We start from the raw sequence: 20,690 nt of genomic DNA on the forward strand, positions 1-20,690 counted from the left end.
CTTTGTCATGTAACCTAGCGTGTTCACAGGGTTTGAGGATTACAATGTGGGCCTCTTGGAAGAGGGTCGTCATTCTGCTTATCCACGACTCAGAGACTCAATAGATTCTGATACTGTGCTGTTTTTTTATTTCTAGAGTCACCCCCAAACTCATTACTGAAACACAGAAACCAAATATGTATGGCTAGCAAGAGATATTTTACTGAAGTGTCTGATCTGGAAGAAGATGATTTCACATCAAAATAGCCATAAACTTCTGCTAATTTATGTTATAGAAACCTAGGGGACAATACAATATTGTAAAGTTAAAAAATAAAAAAAAATTAATTAGAATGTCAAAGAGCATTTGTATTATATATATTGATATTTAATGTATTAAAATTATAAAAAAAATTAAAAAAAAATAAAAATAAAAAATGAGAAAAAAAAAAGAAACCTAGGGGAATGTGACTGGGGAACAATTCTAAATGTTCTATATCAAGGAAGAGAGAAAATAATGTTGGATGAATCTGCATTTATTTACATGAATGCAGTTATCAGAACCGCTTCATGCATCACAGCCTGTCACGGCAAAGGGGCTTGCATTAACTCAGTGGAGCTATGAGCCAGGCCGTGCAGGACTGCTCAAGACGGACAGGTCACAGTGATGCGTTCTGACAAGGCATGGTCCACTGGAGAAGGAAATGGCAACCTGATGCTTTTGAACTGTGGTGTTGAAGAAAACCCTTAAGAGTCCCTTGGACTGCAAGGAGATCTAACCAGTCCGTCCTAAAGGAAAGCAACCCTGAGTATTCATTGGAAGGATTGTTGCTGAAGCTACAATACTTTAGCCAGCTGACTTATTAGAAAAGACCCAGATGCTGGGAAAAATTGAAGGTAAAAGGAGAAGGGAGTGGCAGATGATGAGATGGTTGGATAACATCACCGACTCAATGGACATGAATTTGAGCAAACTCTGGGAGATAGTGGAGGACAGAGGAGCCTGGTGTGCTGCAGTCCATGGGGTCGCAAAGAGTTGGATACAAAGAGTTGAACAGTGACTGAACAACAGTAGCAACAACAATTATCAGAGACACTGAGTTCAAGTAGCCAAGAATTTTCTTTCTTTTTTTTTTTTTAATTTTATTTTATTTTTAAACTTTACATAACTGTATTAGTTTTGCCAAATATCAAAATGAATCCGCCACAGGTATACATGTGTTCCCCATCCTGAACCCTCCTCCCTCCGCCCTCCCCATTCCATCCCTCTGGGTCGTCCCAGTGCACCAGCCCCAAGCATCCAGTATCGTGCATCGAACCTGGACTGGCAACTCGTTTCATACATGATATTTTACATGTTTCAATGCCATTCTCCCAAATCTTCCCACCCTCTCCCTCTCTCACAGAGTAACCTAGATGTCCATCAGCAGATGAATGGATAAGAAAGCTGTGGTACATATACACAATGGATTATTATTCAGCCATTAAAAAGAATACATTTGAATCAGTTCTAATGAGGTGGATGAAACTGGAGCCTATTATACAGAGTGAAGTAAGCCAGAAAGAAAAACACGAATACAGTATACTAACGCATATATATGGAATTTAGAAAGATGGTAACAATAACCCTGTGTACGAGACAGCAAAAGAATTTTCTAATAGTTTATGTAACAGAAACTTGGACACCACTGTGATGTACATTTAATAAGACTGAAATTCAGGAGCTTGATATGACATAAAGGTAAGAATCAAAGAGCATAGGGAAACAGGAAAGTTAAAGTGTGTTTATTATGTGGAATTCTTCCACTTTTCATCATTACCTTAAACCCCCAAGAGGTTTCAGAGAACACCCCCTCCATTAGGAATTGAGGAATGCCTTGGTAATGATGGCATGAGCATCTGTGAAAAACTTTACAGGCTGGGAATATACTTTCATATATATGTGAAAAGGGATTATTAATTTTAATGCTGTATTAATATTTAATACATTAATTAATAATGCTCCACATAGAATACATTTAGAACTGCATTCCACAGTGTCATAATTTTTACATCAAACATAATTTAGATGACTCCTGGAGAGAAGGAAAGTATATTTGTTTACTCATATTTTTTTACCAGGTTTTTTATTTTTGAGGTTCCAAGGTTCCTTTAAAAAAATCATTTCCTGGGACTTCCCTGGTGGTCCGGTGGTTAAGAATTTGCCCTCCAGTGCAGGGGACACGGGTTTGATCCCTGGTCGGGGAACTAAGAGCCCATATGCTGTGGGGCAACTAAGCCTGAGCACTGCAGCTGGAGAGGTCGGATGTTGCAGTGAAGACTCAGTGCAGCCAACCCCCCCGCCCGCCCCCGAAACCGCATTTACTTAGTTTGTTTGCCTACACATTTTTTTAAATTGACTTTTAAATTTATTTTTGGCCGCTGTAGGTCTTTGTTGCTGCACGTGGGTCTTCTCTAGCTGTGGTGCACATAGCTGGGGGCTTCTCTTGTTGCAGAAGGCTCTAGGGTGCTTGGACTTTAGTGGTTGCCACATGTGGGCTCAGTAGCTGTGGCATGTGGGCTTAGTTTCCCTGAGGTGTGTGGGACCTTCTTGGCTGGGGATCGAACTCATGACCCCTGCATTGGCAGGCACATTCTTAGCCACTAGACCACCAGAGAAGTCCTACACATTTTCTAATGTTCTTTTCTCTAGGCTGGGGAAGCAGGGAACAATAGCCATCATAATATTGCTATAGTTTATTGTGCGTTTTATGTGTGCTAAACAGTGTTAGGGACTTTTACATCTGATCTCTAACTTTAGAGCTTTTATAGAGATGCACACAAACGAGGAGCAGGAAGCGCTGGGAATATCAATAACTTCAGAAAACTACAATGATTAGAATCATAGTTAAAGTTAAGAATTGATGCCCTAAGTGAAACTTGGGAATTCTATCTATAAGAAGTTTGCACGATTCTCATTACAAAGACCTTGCAGCATCTATCTTTTTTGAAAATTGAAGTATAGTTGATTTACAATGTTGTGTTAATTTCTGCTGTACAACAAAGTGATCCAGTTATACATGTATGTATATACATTCCTTTTTATATTCTTTTCCTTTGTGGTTTATCTCACGATATTGTATATAGTTCCCTGTGCTAAACAATAGTATCTTTTTGTTTATCCATTATATATGTAATAATTTGCATCTGCTAACCCTAAACTCCGCACACGCTAGTAAAGTAATGCTCAAAATTCTCCAAGCCAGGCTTCAGCAATATGTGAACCGTGAACTTCCTGATGTTCAAGCTGGTTTTAGAAAAGGCAGAGGAACCAGAGATCAAATTGCCAACATCCGCTGGATCATGGAAAAAGCAAGAGAGTTCCAAAAAACATCTATTTCTGCCTTATTGACTATCCCAAAGCCTTTGACTGTGTGGATCACAATAAACTGTGGAAAATTCTGAAAGAGATGGGAATACCAGACCACACCACCTGACCTGCCTCTTGAGAAATTTGTATGCAGGTCAGGAAGCAACAGTTAGAACTGTACATAGAACAACAGACTGGTTCCAAATAGGAAAAGGAGTTCGTCAAGGCTGTATATTGTCACCCTGTTTATTTAACTTCTATGCAGAGTACATCATGAGAAACGCTGGACTGGAAGAAGCACAAGCTGGAATCAAGATTGCTGGGAGAAATATCAATAACCTCAGATATGCAGATGACACCACCCTTATGGCAGAAAGTGAAAGGAACTAAAAAGCCTCTTGATGAAAGTGAAAGTGGAGAGTGAAAAAGTTGGCTTAAAGATCAACATTCAGAAAACTAAGATCATGGCATCTGGTCCCATCACTTCATGGGAAATAGATGGGGAAACAGTGGAAACAGTGTCAGACTTTATTTTTCTGGGCTCCAAAATCACTGCAGATGGTGATTGCAGCCATGCAATTAAAAGACACTTACTGCTTGGAAGGAAAGTTATGACCAACCTAGGTAGCATGTTCAAAAGCAGAGACATTACTTTGCCAACAAAGGTTCGTCTAGTCAAGGCTATGGTTTTTCCTGTGGTCGTGTATGGATGTCAGAGTTGGACTGTGAAGAAGGCTGAGTGCCGAAGAATTGATGCTTTTGAACTGTGGTGTTGAGAAGACTCTTGAGAGTCCCTTGGACTGCAAGGAGATCCAACCAGTCCATTCTGAAGGAGATCAGCCCTGGGATTTCTTTGGAAGGAATGATGCTAAAGCTGAATGAAACTGCAGTACTTTGGCCACCTCATGTGAAGAGTTGACTCATTGGAAAAGACTCTGATGCTGGGAGGGATTGTGGGCAGGAGGAGAAGGGGACGCCAGAGGATGAGATGGCTGGATGGCATCACTCACTCGATGGACGTGCATCTGGGTGAATTCCGGGAGTTGGTGATGGACAGGGAGGCCTGGCGTGCTGCGATTCATGGGGTCGCAAAGAGTCGGACACGACTGAGTGGCTGAACTGAACTGAACTGAACCCTAAAGTCCCAGTCTGTCCCTCCCCTCCATCCCCCTTGGCAATCACAGATCTTTTCTCTGTATCTGTGAGCCTGTTTCTGTTTTGTAGATAGGTTCATTTGTGTCATGTTTTAGATTCCACGTATAAGTGATATCCCATGATATTTGTCTTTTTCTTTCTGACTTACTTCATTGAGTATGATAATCTTTAGTTCTATCCATGATGCTGCAAATGGCATTATTTCGTTACTTTTTAGGTCCAAGTAGTATTCCGTTGGAGAAGGAAATGGCAACCCACTCCAGTGTTCTTGCCTGGAGAATCCCAGAGACGGGGGAGCCTAGTGGGCTTCCGTCTATGGGGTCGCACAGAGTCGGACACGACTGAAGCGACTTAGCAGCAGCGGCAGCAGTATTCCGTTGTATGAATGTACCGCATCTTCTTTATCCACTTATCTGTTGATGGATACTTAGATTTCTTCCGTGTTTTGGCTATTGTGAACAGTGCTGCTGTGATCTTAGGGGTGTGTGTATTTTTTGAGTCATAATTTTGTCCAGATACATGCTGAGGAGTGGGATTGTTGGGTCATATGGTAATTCATTTAGTTTTTTGAAGAGCCTCCATGCTGTTTTCCACAGTGGAGGAGCATCTGTCTTAAACCTTAGCAGTATTTTATATTTTCATTTTTGTTGGATGCAAACAAGTCGGGTCACTACTCTTTGATGAGCGTACTCAGATAAAGTACTCTTTGTCTAAATGTATCTCTGTGGATAATCGTGTTCAGCATGCACAAGTAAGCATGTATTTTCCTTCGTGTTCAGAGAACTTCCTTTCTATATTCTTTCTATATATCTGCTAAAGATAAATTTTCTGAGTTTTCCTTCATCTGAGAATGTCTTCATTTCCCTTTCATTTCTGAAGGATATGTTGTTGAACTGGCAATTCTTTTCTCTCAGCATCTGAACCAAATACTGTGCCATTTCCTTCTGGCTTCATGGTTTCTGATGAATAATCCACTGTCACTCATTGCTTTTCCCCTATAGATAAGGCATAATTATTCTGACTAGTCTCAAGATTTTTTATCTGTAGTTTCCAGGAATTTAATTGTGATGTATCTTGGTTTGGATTGCTATAGGTTTATTTTGCTTGGGGTTCACTGAGCTTCAATTTCCAGGCTTTCTCTCTTGCCATATTTGGGAAGATGTTAGCTGTTATTTCCTCAAGTACTTTATTTAGTCTTGCTGGACTAAAATCTGGCAGACCCCAGAACTCCTGCTCTTTCTTTAAGCTTCCAACTGTTGTATTTCATTCCCACTTACCTGGCAGGTTAGCTACAATACCAGGCACTAAGCCAAGGGTAGAACATATTTCTCTGCTCTTTGGATTTGGAAGTATCTGTTGGGTGGCAAGCTGGGCTACAGGGAGAATGGGGTCTGGAGGCTTTGACGGATGGGGAAGTGGGTCTGAGGGCTCTTAGGAAAGATTTTTAACATTTATACCTCAATCCCTGTAGGCCAGGCCTAGCCCCCAAATGCCTTGTTAGGGATCCAGATGCCAAATAATGTTTGCCCCAAAGGGAACCACTCCTGGATGTAGCAGCTTGGGGAAAGAGAGCAACACCCAGCATTTCTTTCTTTTTCCTTCTCCTTCACTTCTGCAAGGCTTGGTGTAGCAAGAGATCTCTATTTCCAGGGCACATATCTTGGGGAGAACACGCCTCAAGGGCCCTAGAAATGACAGAATTCGGTTGGTGCTTCTGGGTTAATGGTGGCAAGCCAGTGGTGCCCATCTCTTGCTCAAAATCCCACCATGGTTCCCATCCCTAGATAAGGCCACTATAATTTTTTGACACAGATTTTATAAGTAAAAGCGTGTGAACCATATATTTATGCTTACCCATAAATTATGTATGTCTACTGCTGGGGGTGATGGAGAATGAGATGGTTGGATTGCATCACTGAATTAATGGACATGAGTTTGAGCAAACTCTGGGAGATAGCAAAGGACAGGGAAACCTGGCGTGCTGCAATCCATGAGGCCACAAAGAGTGGGACACGACTGAAGCAACTTAGCACACACACATACATTGTGAAATGATTATTACAAGCAAGGTAAGTAACACAGTCATCAGTTCACACAGCGATCTTTTTTTTTTTTTTTCATGGTGAGAATGCTTAAGACCTATTCTCTTAGCAAATCACAAGTATGATATGGTTGTACTTATTGCAGTCACCAAGCTGTACATTAGATCCCTGGAAAGTATTTGTCTTACAACCGAAAGTTGCACCTTCTGACCAACATTTCCCCTTTCTTTGCCTTCCAATCTGGAAACCACCATTTTCCTCTGTTTCAATAAATTTGATATTTTTAAGTTTCACAAATGATTGAAATCATACAGTATTTATCTTTCTTGTGTGCAGGTTTTTATATGAGTAGGTGCAATGACATTTTTATAAATAGCAAAGCCAACAATGAGTGAAGCTGATATAACATTTCACTTGGTTGTTATTTCTTTAAACATTTATTGATTTCAGTTTTGTGGTTTTCCATTTGTGCTTTGGGACAAAACTCTGCTTCATTTTTTTTTTTTTTTCAATCCCTTGATTGCAATTACTTTCAGATTCTCCTGGGAAGCTTCAGAGTAGGGGCAGGCACTGCCCAGCTTTGATTCTTGAGGAAAGAAATAGCTGGGCTTGGCTCAATGCCCAGTGGTGAAATATGCCCCAGAGAGTCTTCCTAAATGACCTAAGGTACTGGATTTTTGAAACACTATCACCCCCAAGCCATTTAGAATACACGCCTCAGAAGAGTTGAGCGTTAATGTAAATGGGGTTGTGCTCAGTCGCTCAGTCACGTCTGACTCTTTGCAACCCTTTGGAGTGTAGCCCTCCAGGCTCCTCTGTCCATGGGGTTTTTTGGGCAAAAGTACTGGCGTGGGTTTCCCTTTCCATCCTTCAGGGGAATCTTCCTGACTTGACTCAGGGATTGAATTAGCGTCTCCTGTGTCTCCTGCATTGCAGGCGGGTTCTTTACCAGTTGAGCTATCAGGGAAGCCCAAGTGGGATTCAGGAATAAACTTACCTGCTATGTTTGAAAGACACCTCAGTGATGGTATCAGTCACTGCTGCTGCCACCTTATCCTCACTCCCTCCCTGTGCAGCTCCACACGCTTTGAACGGAGACTTTGTTCAAGCACCAATATGTTATTTAATTTTATGGTTCTTTGTCTTTGACCTGCCATTCCTACCTACTGTCCTTTCCTCCATCCTTCAATTTTTTGAGGTATCATTTATATACAGTGAAATGCACCGAACTTAAGCTTGCTAAAATTAGACAAATCTATTTATTTATGTTATCACCCAAATCAAGATATAGAACATTCCCATTGCTGCAGAAGCCTCTCTCTCGCCTTCTTTCCAGTCAAGCCCATCCTACCATCACCTAAAACCACTGTTATGGTTTTTACCATTGTGGATCAGAATTTTGCTTTTTTGGGGAAACTTCAGTAAATTGAATGGTTGTGTACTCTTTTGTGTCTGGTTTCTTTCAAAGTCTAGCCACTTTGTTGAAAGACTTTCCTTTCCCTTAACTATAGAGCTTTTGTAGAAGACCAATTGACTGTACATGCATGGGGCTATCTCTGCATTCTGTATTCTATTTTTAAAAATTGATTTTTTATTCATTTGGCTGTTCTGGGTCTTAGCTGTGATATGTGGGATCTTTCATTGCAGCATGTGGAATCTAGTTCCCTGACTGAGAAGAGCAGAGTCTTAGCCCCTGGACCACCAGAAAAGTCCTTCCATTCTGTTCTTGGATATATTTATCCATTCTAATATTTGTGAGAAAACATCTTAACTTTTGTAAATTTGTAGTAAGCCTGGAAATTAGATAATGTGAGTCCTCCAACTTCATCCCTTTCAAGATTGCCTTATTTTATTCATGGTCATTGAAATTTCTATAAAAATTTTAGGTTCAGTTTGTGAATTTCTATTAAAATCCTGGTGGGAATTAGGTTGGGGGTTGCTTTGGCTCTATAAGTTAATTTTGAGAGGATTGTCATTTTTAACCATTTTGAGTCTTCTTATATAGGAAATGGTGTATCTTGTCATTTATTTTTAAAATAGTTTATTCAAAAAAGCTTAGCAGTTTTCACTGTAGTGGTCTTGCACATATTTCATTAGATTTATTGCTGGTATTTTATATTTTTGATGTTAAGTAGTATTGTTTTGGGGGGCAGGAGGAGAAGGGAACGACAGAGGATGAGATGGCTGGATGGCATCACCGACTCGAGGGACATGAGTCTGAGTGAACTCCGGGAGTTGGTGATGGACAGGGAGGCTTGGCATGCTGCGATTCATAGGGTCACAGAGTCGGACACGACTGAGCGATGGAACTGAACTGAACTGAGTATTGTTTTTAAGATGTCATATTGTGTCTTTTGATAAAGGTTTTCTCCCCTCCTATTGTTTGCTGCCTGAAGAGGACATACAATTGATGTTTTAATAGATTAACCTTGTCTCCTTGTTGTTCAGTAGCTAAGTAGTGTACAACTTCTTGAGACCCCATGGACTGCAGAATGCCAGGCTTCCTTGTCTCCTACAACTTTGCTGTGTTCACTTATTAGTTCCAGTAGCTTGTAGATTTTGGGGGGGGGTTCTATGTACACAATCGGGTTGTCTACAAACAAAAGCAGTTTAAGTTTTTAATCACTTTATTTTTTTTCTGCCAAGGACCTCCAGAACAATGTTAAATGAGAATAAATGAGAGCAGACATTCTTTTCTTCCCAATCTAAAGAGGAAATAATTCAGTTTTTCACATTAAGTTTGATGTTAGATATGTTTTTTAAAAATCTATCCTTTATCAGATTTAAGAAGTTCCCTGCTATTCCTGGTTTGAGCATTGTTTTTGCTTTTAAAGAGGAGTGGGTATTGCATTTTGTCGACTGTTTTTCCTACATCTATGAGATGATAACACATGTTTCTCATTTATTCTCTGCATGTGTTGAATTATAGTGATTGATTTCCAAATATTAAACCATACTTTCATTCTTGAAATAAACCTCACATAGCTATGGTGTATTAACCTTTTAATATATGACTGGATTGTGTTTGTAATTATTTAAAACTTTTATCTTCACTCATGTGAATGTTGAGTTTTAAATTTTATTTTCCTGCAGTGTCTTTGTCAGCTTTTAGTATCAGGGTTTTCTGGTTTCACAAAGTGAAACATTTTTTAATCTTTTTTTATCTTCACTAGATGCATTTGTGTAAGATTGGTATTATTTCTTCCTTATATTTTTGGAAGCATATAGAGCAGTTCAAGTTTTCTATATCTTATGTCAGTTTTAAAAAAATTTTAAATAAATTTTACCAAAAACATACAGATGGCCAATAGGCACCTGAAAAGATGCTAAACATTGCATTTAGATTTGCATTAGAGAAATGCAAATCAAGAGTATGGCCAGGTACCACTTCACACTAGCTAGAATGGTCATCATTAAAAATCCTACAGATAACAAATGCCAGAGAGGTTGTGGAAAAATAGAACTCTCCTACTCTGTTAGTGGGAACACACATTGGATCCCAATGGTCATAGCAGCTCTATTTACACTAGCCAAGATGTGGAAGCAACTTAAATGTCCATTGACAGAAGAATAGATAAAGTGGTATATATACACAGATCAGATCAGATCAGTCGCTCAGTTGTGTTCGACTCTTTGCGACCCCATGAATCACAGCACACCAGGCCTCCCTGTCCATCACCAACTCCCAGAGTTCACTCAGACTGACATCCATCGAGTCAGTGATGCCATCCAGCCATCTCATCCTCTGTCATCCCCTTCTCGTCCTGCCCCCAATCCCTCCCAGCATCAGAGTCTTTTCCAATGAGTCAACTCTTCGCATGAGGTGGCCAAAGTACTGGAGTTTCAGCCTTAGCATCATTCCTTCCAAAGAAATCCCAGGGCTGATCTCCTTCAGAATGGACTGGTTGGATCTCCTTGCAGTCCAAGGGACTCTCAAGAGTCTTCTCCAACACCACAGTTCAAAAGCATCAATTCTTCGGTGCTCAGCCTTCTTCACAGTCCAACTCTCACATGCATACACGACCACAGGAAAAACCATAGCCTTGACTAGACACAATGGAATATTATTCAGCCATAAAAAGAATGAAATCATACTATTTGCAGCTACACAGATGAACCTAGAGATTATTATACTAAGTGAAGTAAGTCAGAAAGAGAAAAATCAATACCATATGATTTCACTTATGTGTGAAATCTAAAATATGAAATAAGTGAACTTATTTATAAAAGAGAAACAGACTTATAGACATAGAAAACAAAGGTTACCAAAGGAGAAAGGAGGTGTAGGGAGATAAATTAGGAGTTTTGGTATTAACAAATACAAACTACTACATATAAAATAGATAAATGGCAAGCTCGTAAATATTCACAAATCAATCAATGTGATATACCATATTAACAAATTGGAAGATAAAAACCATATGATTTTCTCAATAGATGCAGAGAAAGCCTTTGACAAAGCCTTTGACAAGATTCAATATCCATTTATGATAAAAACTCTCCAGAAAGCAGGCATAGGAGGAACATACCTCAACATAATAAAAACCATATATGACAAACCCACAGCAAACATCATCCTCAATGGTGAAAAATTGAAAGCATTTCCTCTAAAACCAGGAACAAGACAAGTGTGCTCACTCTCACCACTACTATTCAACATAGTTTTGGGAGTTCTAGCCACAGCAGAGAAGAAAAATAATAAAAGGAATCCAGATTGTAAAAGAAAAATAAAATTCTCACTGTTTGCAGGTGACATGATCCTCTGCATAGAAAGCCCTAAAGACACAACTAGAAAATTACTAGAGCTAATCAATGAATATAGTAAAATTGAAGGATATAAAGTTAATACACAGAAATCCCTTGCATTCCTATACACTAACAATGAGAAAGCAGAAAGAGAAATTAAGGAAACAATCCAGTTCACCATTGCAATTAAAATAATAAAGTACTTAGGCATAAATTTACCAAAAGAAACAAAATACCTATATATAGAAAACTATAAAACACTGATGAAAGAAATCAAACATGGCACAAATAAATGGAGAAATATACCATGTTTGTGGATCAGAAGGATCAATATAGTGAAAATGAGTATATTACCCAAAGCAATCTATAGATTCAATGAAATCCCTATCAAGCTACCAATGGTATTTTTCACAGAGCTAGGACAAATAATTTCATGATTTGCATGGAAACACAAAATCCTTGAATAGCCAAAGCAATCTTGAGAAAGAGGACTGGAACTGGAGGAATCAACCTGCCTGACTTCAGACTATACTACAAAGCTACAGTCATCAAGACAGTATGGTACTGGCACAAAGACAGAAATATAGATCAATGGAACAAAATAGAAAGCCCAGAGATAAACCCATACACCTATAGGCACCTTATCTTTGACCAAGGAGGCAAAAATAAATAATGGAGAAAAGACAATCTCTTTAACAAGTGGTGCTGGGAAAACTGGTCAACCACTTGTAGAAGAATGAAACTAGAACACTTTCTAACACCATACACAAAAATAAATTCAAAATGGATTAAAGATCTAAACGTAAGACCAGAAACTATAAAACTCTTAGGGGAAAACATAGGCAGAACACTCTCTGACATAAATCACAGCAAGATCCTCTATGACCCACCTCCCAGAGTAATGGAAATAAAAACAAATCAAAAAAAACAAATGGGACCTAATTAAAATTAAAAGCCTTTGCACAACAAAGGAAACTATAAGCAAGGTGAAAAGGCAACCTTCAGAATGGGAGAAAATAATGGCAAATGAAAAAACTGACAAAGAATTGATCTCCAAAATATACAAGCAGCTCCTGCAGCTCAATACCAGAAACATAAACGACTCAATCAAAAAATGGGCCAAAGAACTAAACAGACATTTCTCCAAAGAAGGCTTACAGATGGCTAACAAACACATGGAAAGATGCTCAACATCACTCATTATCAGAGAAATGCAAATCAAAACCACAGTGAGGTACCATTTCACACCAGTCAGAATGGGTGACATCAAAAAGTCTACAAACAATAAATGCTGGAGAGGGTGTGGAGAAAACAGAACCCTCTTACACTGTTGGTGGGAATGCAAATTTGTACAGCCATATGGAGAGCAGTGTGGAGACGCCTTAAAAAACTGGAAATAGAACTGCCATATGACCCAGCAATCCCACTGCTGGTATACACACAGAGGAAACCAGAATTGAAAGAGACATGTGTACCCCAATGTTCATCGCAGCACTGTTTATAATAGCCAGGACATGGAAGCAACGTAGATGTCCATTGGCAGATGAATGGATAAGGAAGTTGTGTACATATACACAATGGAATATTACTCAACTATAAAAAAGAACACATTTGAATCAGTTCTAATGAGGTGGATGAAACTGGAGCCTATTATACACAGTGAAGTAAGTCAGAAAGAGAAACACCAATACAGTATATTAATGCATATATATGGAATTTAGAAAGATGGTAATGACAATCCTATATACAAGGCAGCAGAAGAGACATAGATGTAAAGAACAGACTTTTGGACTATGTGGGAGAAGGCGGGAATGGGACAATATGAGAGTTTGAAACTTGCATATTACTGTATGTAAAATAGATGACCTATCCTAGTTTGATGCATGAAACAGGGCACTTAAACCGGTGCTCTGGGACAACCCAGAGGGATGGGGTGGGGAGGGAGGTGGGAAGGGGTTCAGGATGGTGGGACACATGTACACCCATGACTGATTCATGTTGATTTATGGCAAAAACCACCAAAATATTGTAAAGTAATTACCTCCAATTAAAATAAATAAATTAAAAAACAAGGTATAGCACAGGAAACTATACTCAAGATCCTGTAATAAATTATAACTGAAAAGATCCTGAGTTATATGCACTTTGGGTTGGCCAAAAAGTTAATTTGAGTTTTCCTATAACATCTTATGGGAAAACAGGGATGAATTTTTTGGTCAAAGAAGTTTAATATGTATACATAACTTTGTTGCATACCAAAAACTAACACAACATTGTAAATCAAGTATACTTCAATAATAAATAAATAAAGAAAATTTATCTACTTAACGTTATTGGAAGAGAGTTGTTAATAATACACAGTTTATGTCTGGAGGAGCTGTAATGATGGACTCTCTCTCATTACTGGTATTGGTAATTTGTGTTTTCTCTTTCTTTTTTTCTTGGTCAGTATATTGTTGAGTTATTTATCTTATTACTCTTTTAAAGAAACCATTTTTTAGCTTTATAAATTTTTTCTGTTGTTTGTTGCCCACATACTTTATTGATTTATGCTCTTATCTTTATTTTTTACTGTCTCTGCTTACTTTATGGAGTAGGAAATGGCAGCTTCACTCCAGGATTCTTGCCAGGGAAATCCCATGGGCAGAGGAGCCTGGTGGGCTACGGTCCATGGGGCTGCAAAGAGTTGGACACTGAGCTCACACTCTTACTTTAACTTGATTTTTTTTTTTAAATATAGACATTTAGATCAAAGTTTTTAAATCTTTCTTATTTTTCCATGTATCTATCTAAAGCTATAAATTCATACCTAAGCTTTAATGAGAATCTCATATATTTTGATATATTGTTTTCATTATAATTAAATTAAAACTTATTTTTCATGTGATTCTTTTTCTGACCCATGGGTTGTTGTTTTTGTTTTTAAAGGTATTTATGTATCTGACTGTGTCAGGACTTAGTTGTGGCATGCGGGATCTTTCCTTGTGCACAGACTCTCTAGTTGTGGTATGCAGGCTTAGTTGTTCTGTGGGATGTGGGGTCATAGTTCCAGACCAGGAACTGAACACATGTCCCCTGCATTGCAAGGCGGGTTCTTAACCACTGGACCACTGGGGAAGTCCCTGTTTTGTTTTTAGGCAATGTGTTATTTAATTTCCACAGATTTGGAGATTTTTCTAATTAACCATTTGATTAATTTCTAATTTACTTATGTCATAGTTAGAGATTATACTGGGAGTTATCTCAGTCATTTGGAATTCATTGAGACTTGATTTATGACCCGTCATATGGATCTATTTTACTAAATATTGATGTAACTTGCAAAAAAAATAGGCATTATGTTGAACATGTTGCTCTCTGCTTTCTATTTTTATTATCTGTTCTTATTTCCTTTTAGGCCCTTTTTCAAGTAATTAAACATCTTTAAAATTTCCTATTTATCTCCTCTTTTACATTTTTAGGTACATCTCTTGGATTTATTTTTTTAAGTGATTGCTATGGTGAATTCAATAGGTATTCTTCAGTTATCACATTTGTCCTTAGATTATTTTTATGCCACATATTGTGTGCTCAGTCGCTAAGCCATGTCTGACTCTTTGGGGCCCTATGGACTGTAGCCCGCCAGGCTCCTCTGTCCATGGGATTTTTCAGGCAAGAATACTAGAGAGGGTTGCTGTTTCCTACTCTATGGAATTTTCACTCTCCAGGAATCAAACCCATGTCTCTTGCATCTCCTGCTTTGGCAGGTGGACTCTTTAGCACTGCGCCACCTGGGAACCCATACCACATACTCTATACAGTTAATAACTTAAACCATGTGATTGCAACCATCCATGTTGCTGCAAATGGTAAAATTTCATTCTTTTTTTTTTTTGTATGTCTGGGTAGTACTCTATTGTATGTATATACCACATATTTCAGTTTCAGTTTAGTTGCTCACTTGTATCTGACTCTGTGACCCCATGGACTGCAGCATGCCAGGCTTCCCTGTCCCTCACCAACTCCTGGAGCTTGCTCAAACTCATGTCCATCGAGTTGGTGATGCCATCCAACCATCTCATCCTCTGTCATCCCCTCCTCCTCCTGCCTTCAATCTTTCCCACCATCAGGGTCTTTTCTAAGGAGTCAGTTCTCATCAGGTGGCCAAAATATTGGAGCTTCAGCTTCAGCATCAGTTCTTCCAATGAATATTCAAGGTTGATTTTCTTTATGATTGACTGATTTGATCTCCTTGAGGCCCAAGGGACTCTCAAGAGTCTTCTCCAACACCACAGTTCAAAAGCATCAGTTCTTCGGCACTCAGCTTTCTTTATGGTCCAACTCTCACATCCCTGCATTACTTCTGGAAAAACCGTAGCTTTGACTAGATGGACCTTTGTAAGTAAAGTAATGTCTCTGCTTTTTAATATGCTGTCTAGGTTTGTCAGAGCTTTTCTTCCAAGGAGCAGGAGTCTTTTAATTTCATGGCAGTCATCATCTGCAGTGATTTTGAAGCCCAGGAAAATAAAGCCTGTCGTTGTCTCCTCTTCTCTTTGCTGTGAAATGATGGGACCAGATTCCATGATCTTAGTTTTTTGAATGTTGAGTTTTAAGCCAGCTTTTTCACTCTCCTCTTTCACTTTCATTAAGAGGCTCTTTAGTTCCTCTTTGCTTTCTGCCACATTACTTCATCCTTTTGTTGTTGGACACTTAGGTTGTCTCTTTGAACATTTTACCTGTGTTTTAAAATAAGGCTGTGAGATATCTCTGCGCCTTTCATCCTGACTCCAATCTTTCCCCCTACTGCTAAGCAGATGATCCCTTTGCTCTTAGGAAGATTTGGGGTGGCAGGGGATTGGGTTAAAATGTTGAAATGATTTCAGATTGCTTTTGGATTCATCTCCACTGTGAGTTTTGTGTCTGCTTTCAGCTCCAGTCTCCCTACTCTTTACTCAGCAAAATTTTCTTGGGAGAAAATTGCCAGACTGAAGGACTTATTTCTGTATTTGAGGTTATCCAAGATTCCAATCAATAGTAATGATCATGACAGCACACATGTTATCTTTAAACATTGGCAAATTTTCTCCTGTCTCAGCAGAATCTCTCCACGAAACTCCTCCCAGTATGAAAGAGGCTGCTAATCTTCGCTCACCTATGAAAAGATTATCCCTCTTGAAGTTTACTTTATTGAAACTTCTTGGCATCCATCACTTTTGAAAAGTTTTAAATAAATGATGACTTTTTAGTTCATCTAGCTTTTTGTTATTGTATTGTGGAACTTATAAAAACTTTAGGACTCCATTACTAAACATTGAAATCCATGTTCAAAAGTTTCTCTAATGGTTACAAACTTTTATGTAAACAAGGAAGTGGCAATGATAGAGGAAATAGAGTCACCCTTGAAAGAAAGAATTGCAGGATAGGGATTCACAGTAATAAGTAAGGGCTGCTTATTGTGTCATTACAAAGCTGGGGCAAAGCCATGGTGCCTCCAAGATGGGAAGTCATTTCCACAAGCCATTTTGCAAAGAGATCATCAGAGTGCTGGATGAATCTATGAGAATTCCCAACCCCCTAAATGAGTGACCAACCCAGAATTACAAAACATGTAAGAAGCAATTCCATGAGTGATTACAAATCCAACATAGGGAAAAATTCACATTCAAGAGGTAGTGATAATAGACAATCTGAAAATGATTTTAAAACAAGTACATTTTATAGCTTCACAGTGATAAAGGACAAGGTCATATCCATGAACCAAGAATAGTTACTCTTGATAAAAAAACCAACAATAGGTAATTAAAATGAAAATTCTACAGTGGATTGATGGCAGCGATAGCAAGCCAAGCATAAGAGAGAACTGGCAAGCTGGAATATCAAAGAGCAATTCTGTTAGGATACAGCATGACCAAATGAAAAATATAAGCAGAGACTTACGGCAGATTACAGGGAAATCAGAAGGCCACGTGGGAAAAATTATGCCTCACATTATACCCCCAAAATATATCCTAAAATAATCATAGTACAGTTAAGGACAATATTCTTATAATATATTGGAGAAGAGAATTTTTAAAGTAAGACATAAAAATAAGTAAAAATATTTATGATTTTGACTCCATTAAAAAAAAAAACTTCATATGAAAAAGCCCATAAAGGTTAAATTCAAAGGCACTTTGAAGAGTATTTTTGCTTAATATATAACATATAAAAATGTAAAGAACTTCTACAAATCAGTAAGAACAGCTCTTTAGAGAGTTGATATAAACAGGAAATCCATAGTCAAGGAAATGTGAATGGCCAAAAAACTTATGAAAAGATATCATCCTCACTAGAAATCAGGGACATTGAAAGTAAAACAATCAAGAAATGTAATTTTCTTTCATGAAATTGGCAGAAATTTGAAGTTATTCAAAATGTTGCTGATGTAGTTGGGGAAATGAACACTTATTCATGGGTGACAGTCTCTGCAGAACAATCTGGCAAGTTTTATTAAAACTAAAAATGCATGCACTTTATGATAGACTGATTCATCTTCTAGAAATCTTGATTGTGTGTGAGAAGGAAGAAGAAGAAGAAGAAGAAGGAAGAGATAAGTGATCCAGTGCTTCTGACAAGGCTAATGGTGTAGACAAAGGTAGAAGAGGAAACTAAACCAGATCTGAAATCAATTTGCCCACTGAACATGGCTTAAAGTCTTTTCTTATAACTTCAGGGAAGCTTTAACGGGTCTGGGAGGAGCAGGGGTAGGAATTAAAGGGAAGGGCAGTAGCAAAGACTCTGGCTTCATCTTTCTGGTTTGTAATACTGCATAAAACATTCCCACTCCACCCTACTTATCCGGTCAGTCCTTCATGCAGTAAGACCATTATAAGGGCTCCCAGTCATGCCTCTGACTTTAACTTCACTTATGACCTCGGAGTGATCAGCTCAAGGATGACTATGGCCAGAACATTATTGTCAGAGCACCAGCCCCTCAATTCCATTTTTTTGGGGCTTGGATTTCTAGAGTTGGATTTGCTCTATTGCTCACTGTACGTAAATTTATAAGAATGGGATAATGCGGGATACTAATAGGTGGCCAAAACATTTACAAGCTGTGATCCTGTGGTCCATCTCTGTTCTTGGGTTGAAAATTTTGTAGTAAAATTTTTCTTTGATTTAAGACAAACAAACAAACCCCTCCTCTTGTTTAAATAATTGGGATCATTAAATCCATAAGAGAAAAAGCAAATCTTGGAGGAGAAAGGGAGCTGGTCAGAATATATCTTGAAACACATGGACTGCAAACCAAAGATGGGTCTCAACTGTAAGGCAGGGTCCCTGGGACAACTGGGCATCCCCCAGGAGGTCATCTCTTTGATCTGAAGCCAGTTCTGAAAAGGATCCTGACCAAAGCCATTTGAACTTCTCGATTCCTCAGGCTATAGATTAGGGGGTTGAGTGTGGGAGTGATGAGACTGTAGAAGAGGGAGACCACGTTGTCTTGCTGTGGGGTGTGGTAGGTGCTTGGTACCATGTACATGAACACTGCTGCCCCATAGAAGAGCCCCACCACAGTGATGTGCGAGGAGCAGGTGGTGAAGGCCTTGTGTCGGGCCTCAGCTGAGTGCATGTGAAGAACAGCACCCAACACATGGCTGTAGGAGGTGGCGATGAGTGACAGAGGCAGCACCAAGATCAGCACCCCAGAGACGGACAGCGCCAAGTCATAGGCAGAGGTGTCTGCACAGGAGAGCTTGAGTAGGGCAGGCAGCTCACAGAAGTGGTCCACAGCGCGTGAGGCACAGTAGGGGAAGTGCAGAGTGATGGAGGTCTGGATGGAGGCTACAAGTACACCTGAAAACCAGGAGGTGCCCACCCAAAGCAGGCAGACTTGACGTCTCATGTGCACAGGATAATGCAAGGGGTGGCACACGGCAATGTAGCGGTCATAAGACATGAGGGATAGCAAGACGCCCTCAGAGACACCTATAAGCATCAAGAAGAACATCTGAGCTGCACAACCTCCAAGGGAGATGGTGCCTTCTTCCTTCAGGAAGTCAGCTGCCATCTTGGGAATGGTGACCAGTGGAAAGCCAACATCCAACAAGGAGAGCTGGCTGAGAAGAAAGTACATGGGCGTGTGGAGCCTGGCATCTGTGTGGATCAGGAAGATCAGGATTGCATTGCCCAGAAGGCCCATTGTGAATATGGCAGCCACCAGGGAGAACAGGGCCAGATGTGGCCCTGAGTGGTTGAAAAGGCCCATGAGAGTGAAGTCCGAGGTCACTGATTGATTTGTATCCCTCACCCTCTGAGAGGCATTGCTCATCTGTAGGAAGAACAGGGTATTTGCAAGGAGTCTCAGTGGGGAAAATTTCATCTTATATGACAACGGCAATTGTTTAATAATGACTGCCTGGAGTCTCTTAAGAAGGACTGATGGGCACATTTAGTCTCAAGTAGGAAAAAAACCCCACCATGATTGATTCATTATGGGAGATGGGGAACAGCAAAATAAAGCCCCAATTTTACTATTTCTGTGTAAAAGTCTTGCCTTCACCTTCCAGGAGAGCACCACCCACCAAGACTTGCAGTTAACCCCTCTGTATCCATGCTGGAGAGTGAAAGACAGCAGCAGTGGAATATTGGAACACACTCCATCCCAAATGCCCTGGTGTCAAAGCAGAGATGGGATTCTGCACGGACTAGCATATGAAGTAGGGAGACCTTGCCAAAGATGATAGAAGATAATGAAGCTGTGTCCAAAAGCAGTGAGGAAAGGCTCATTGCCAAATTCTTGGATGAGAGAACAAAGGGGCCAAAGTCTGGGAAGAGTCAGTGTGGGATGGCATTTAGGATATTAACCCAAGAAGTCTACACTGTAAGGGAATGAATGAACGACAAAGTTTGGAACCCAGTGGTCTATGGTTGTGGGTGACAAGTTGTCCACAGTATCAGTCATCTTTCTGAGGCTTGAATTCAAAGGGTAAGCGTGGAGAACGTTATGCACAGTGTGTGTACTAGGCACTCAACAAAACCCTGCCAAATGAATGCAGTGGACCAGGGAGATGATTGAAGGATCAGGAGGGATCGCCCCCACCTAAGTATACTTATCCTCGACCTTCTTGCCTTCATCATCACTGCTCAGGAACTCATATTGTCCCAGAATACTGCTCACACACATCATCATCAACACTGAGGACTTCTGTCACAGTGGTGATGGCAACCATCACCATCAGTAATGAGGAAGTACAAAGAAGTGTATACCAAAGTATAGAGAAGCCATCCTGTGATTGGGGGCAGGAGGAGAAGGGGACGACAGAGGATGAGATGGCTGGATGGCATCACTGACTCGATGGACCTGAGTCTGAGTGAACTCCGGGAGTTGGTGATGGACAGGGAGGCCTGGCGTGCTGCGATTCATGGGGTCGCAAAGAGTCAGACACGACTGAGCGACT

General features: G+C 39.7%; 2 protein-coding genes across 2 annotated transcripts in view; both read right to left on the minus strand.

The window, feature by feature from the left end:
* The window catches only part of FAM32A (family with sequence similarity 32 member A), a 271,335-nt gene that overhangs the window by 136,414 nt on the left and 114,231 nt on the right, over nucleotides 1-20,690 (minus strand). The window lies entirely within an intron of this gene.
* LOC129659786 (olfactory receptor 2Z1-like) lies at nucleotides 18,599-19,561 on the minus strand. Its single transcript, XM_055591411.1, has one exon. It carries the CDS (start codon nucleotides 19,559-19,561, stop codon nucleotides 18,599-18,601), a length of 963 nt encoding a protein of 320 aa, XP_055447386.1.

The sequence above is a fragment of the Bubalus kerabau genome, chromosome 1 (genome assembly GCF_029407905.1).
Source record: "Bubalus kerabau isolate K-KA32 ecotype Philippines breed swamp buffalo chromosome 1, PCC_UOA_SB_1v2, whole genome shotgun sequence".
Lineage (NCBI taxonomy): Eukaryota > Metazoa > Chordata > Mammalia > Artiodactyla > Bovidae > Bubalus > Bubalus kerabau.

Bases quoted from the DNA above. Each gene is read 5' to 3' on its own strand.
- LOC129659786 (XM_055591411.1), bottom strand. From the start codon at position 19,561: ATGAGCAATGCCTCTCAGAGGGTGAGGGATACAAATCAATCAGTGACC.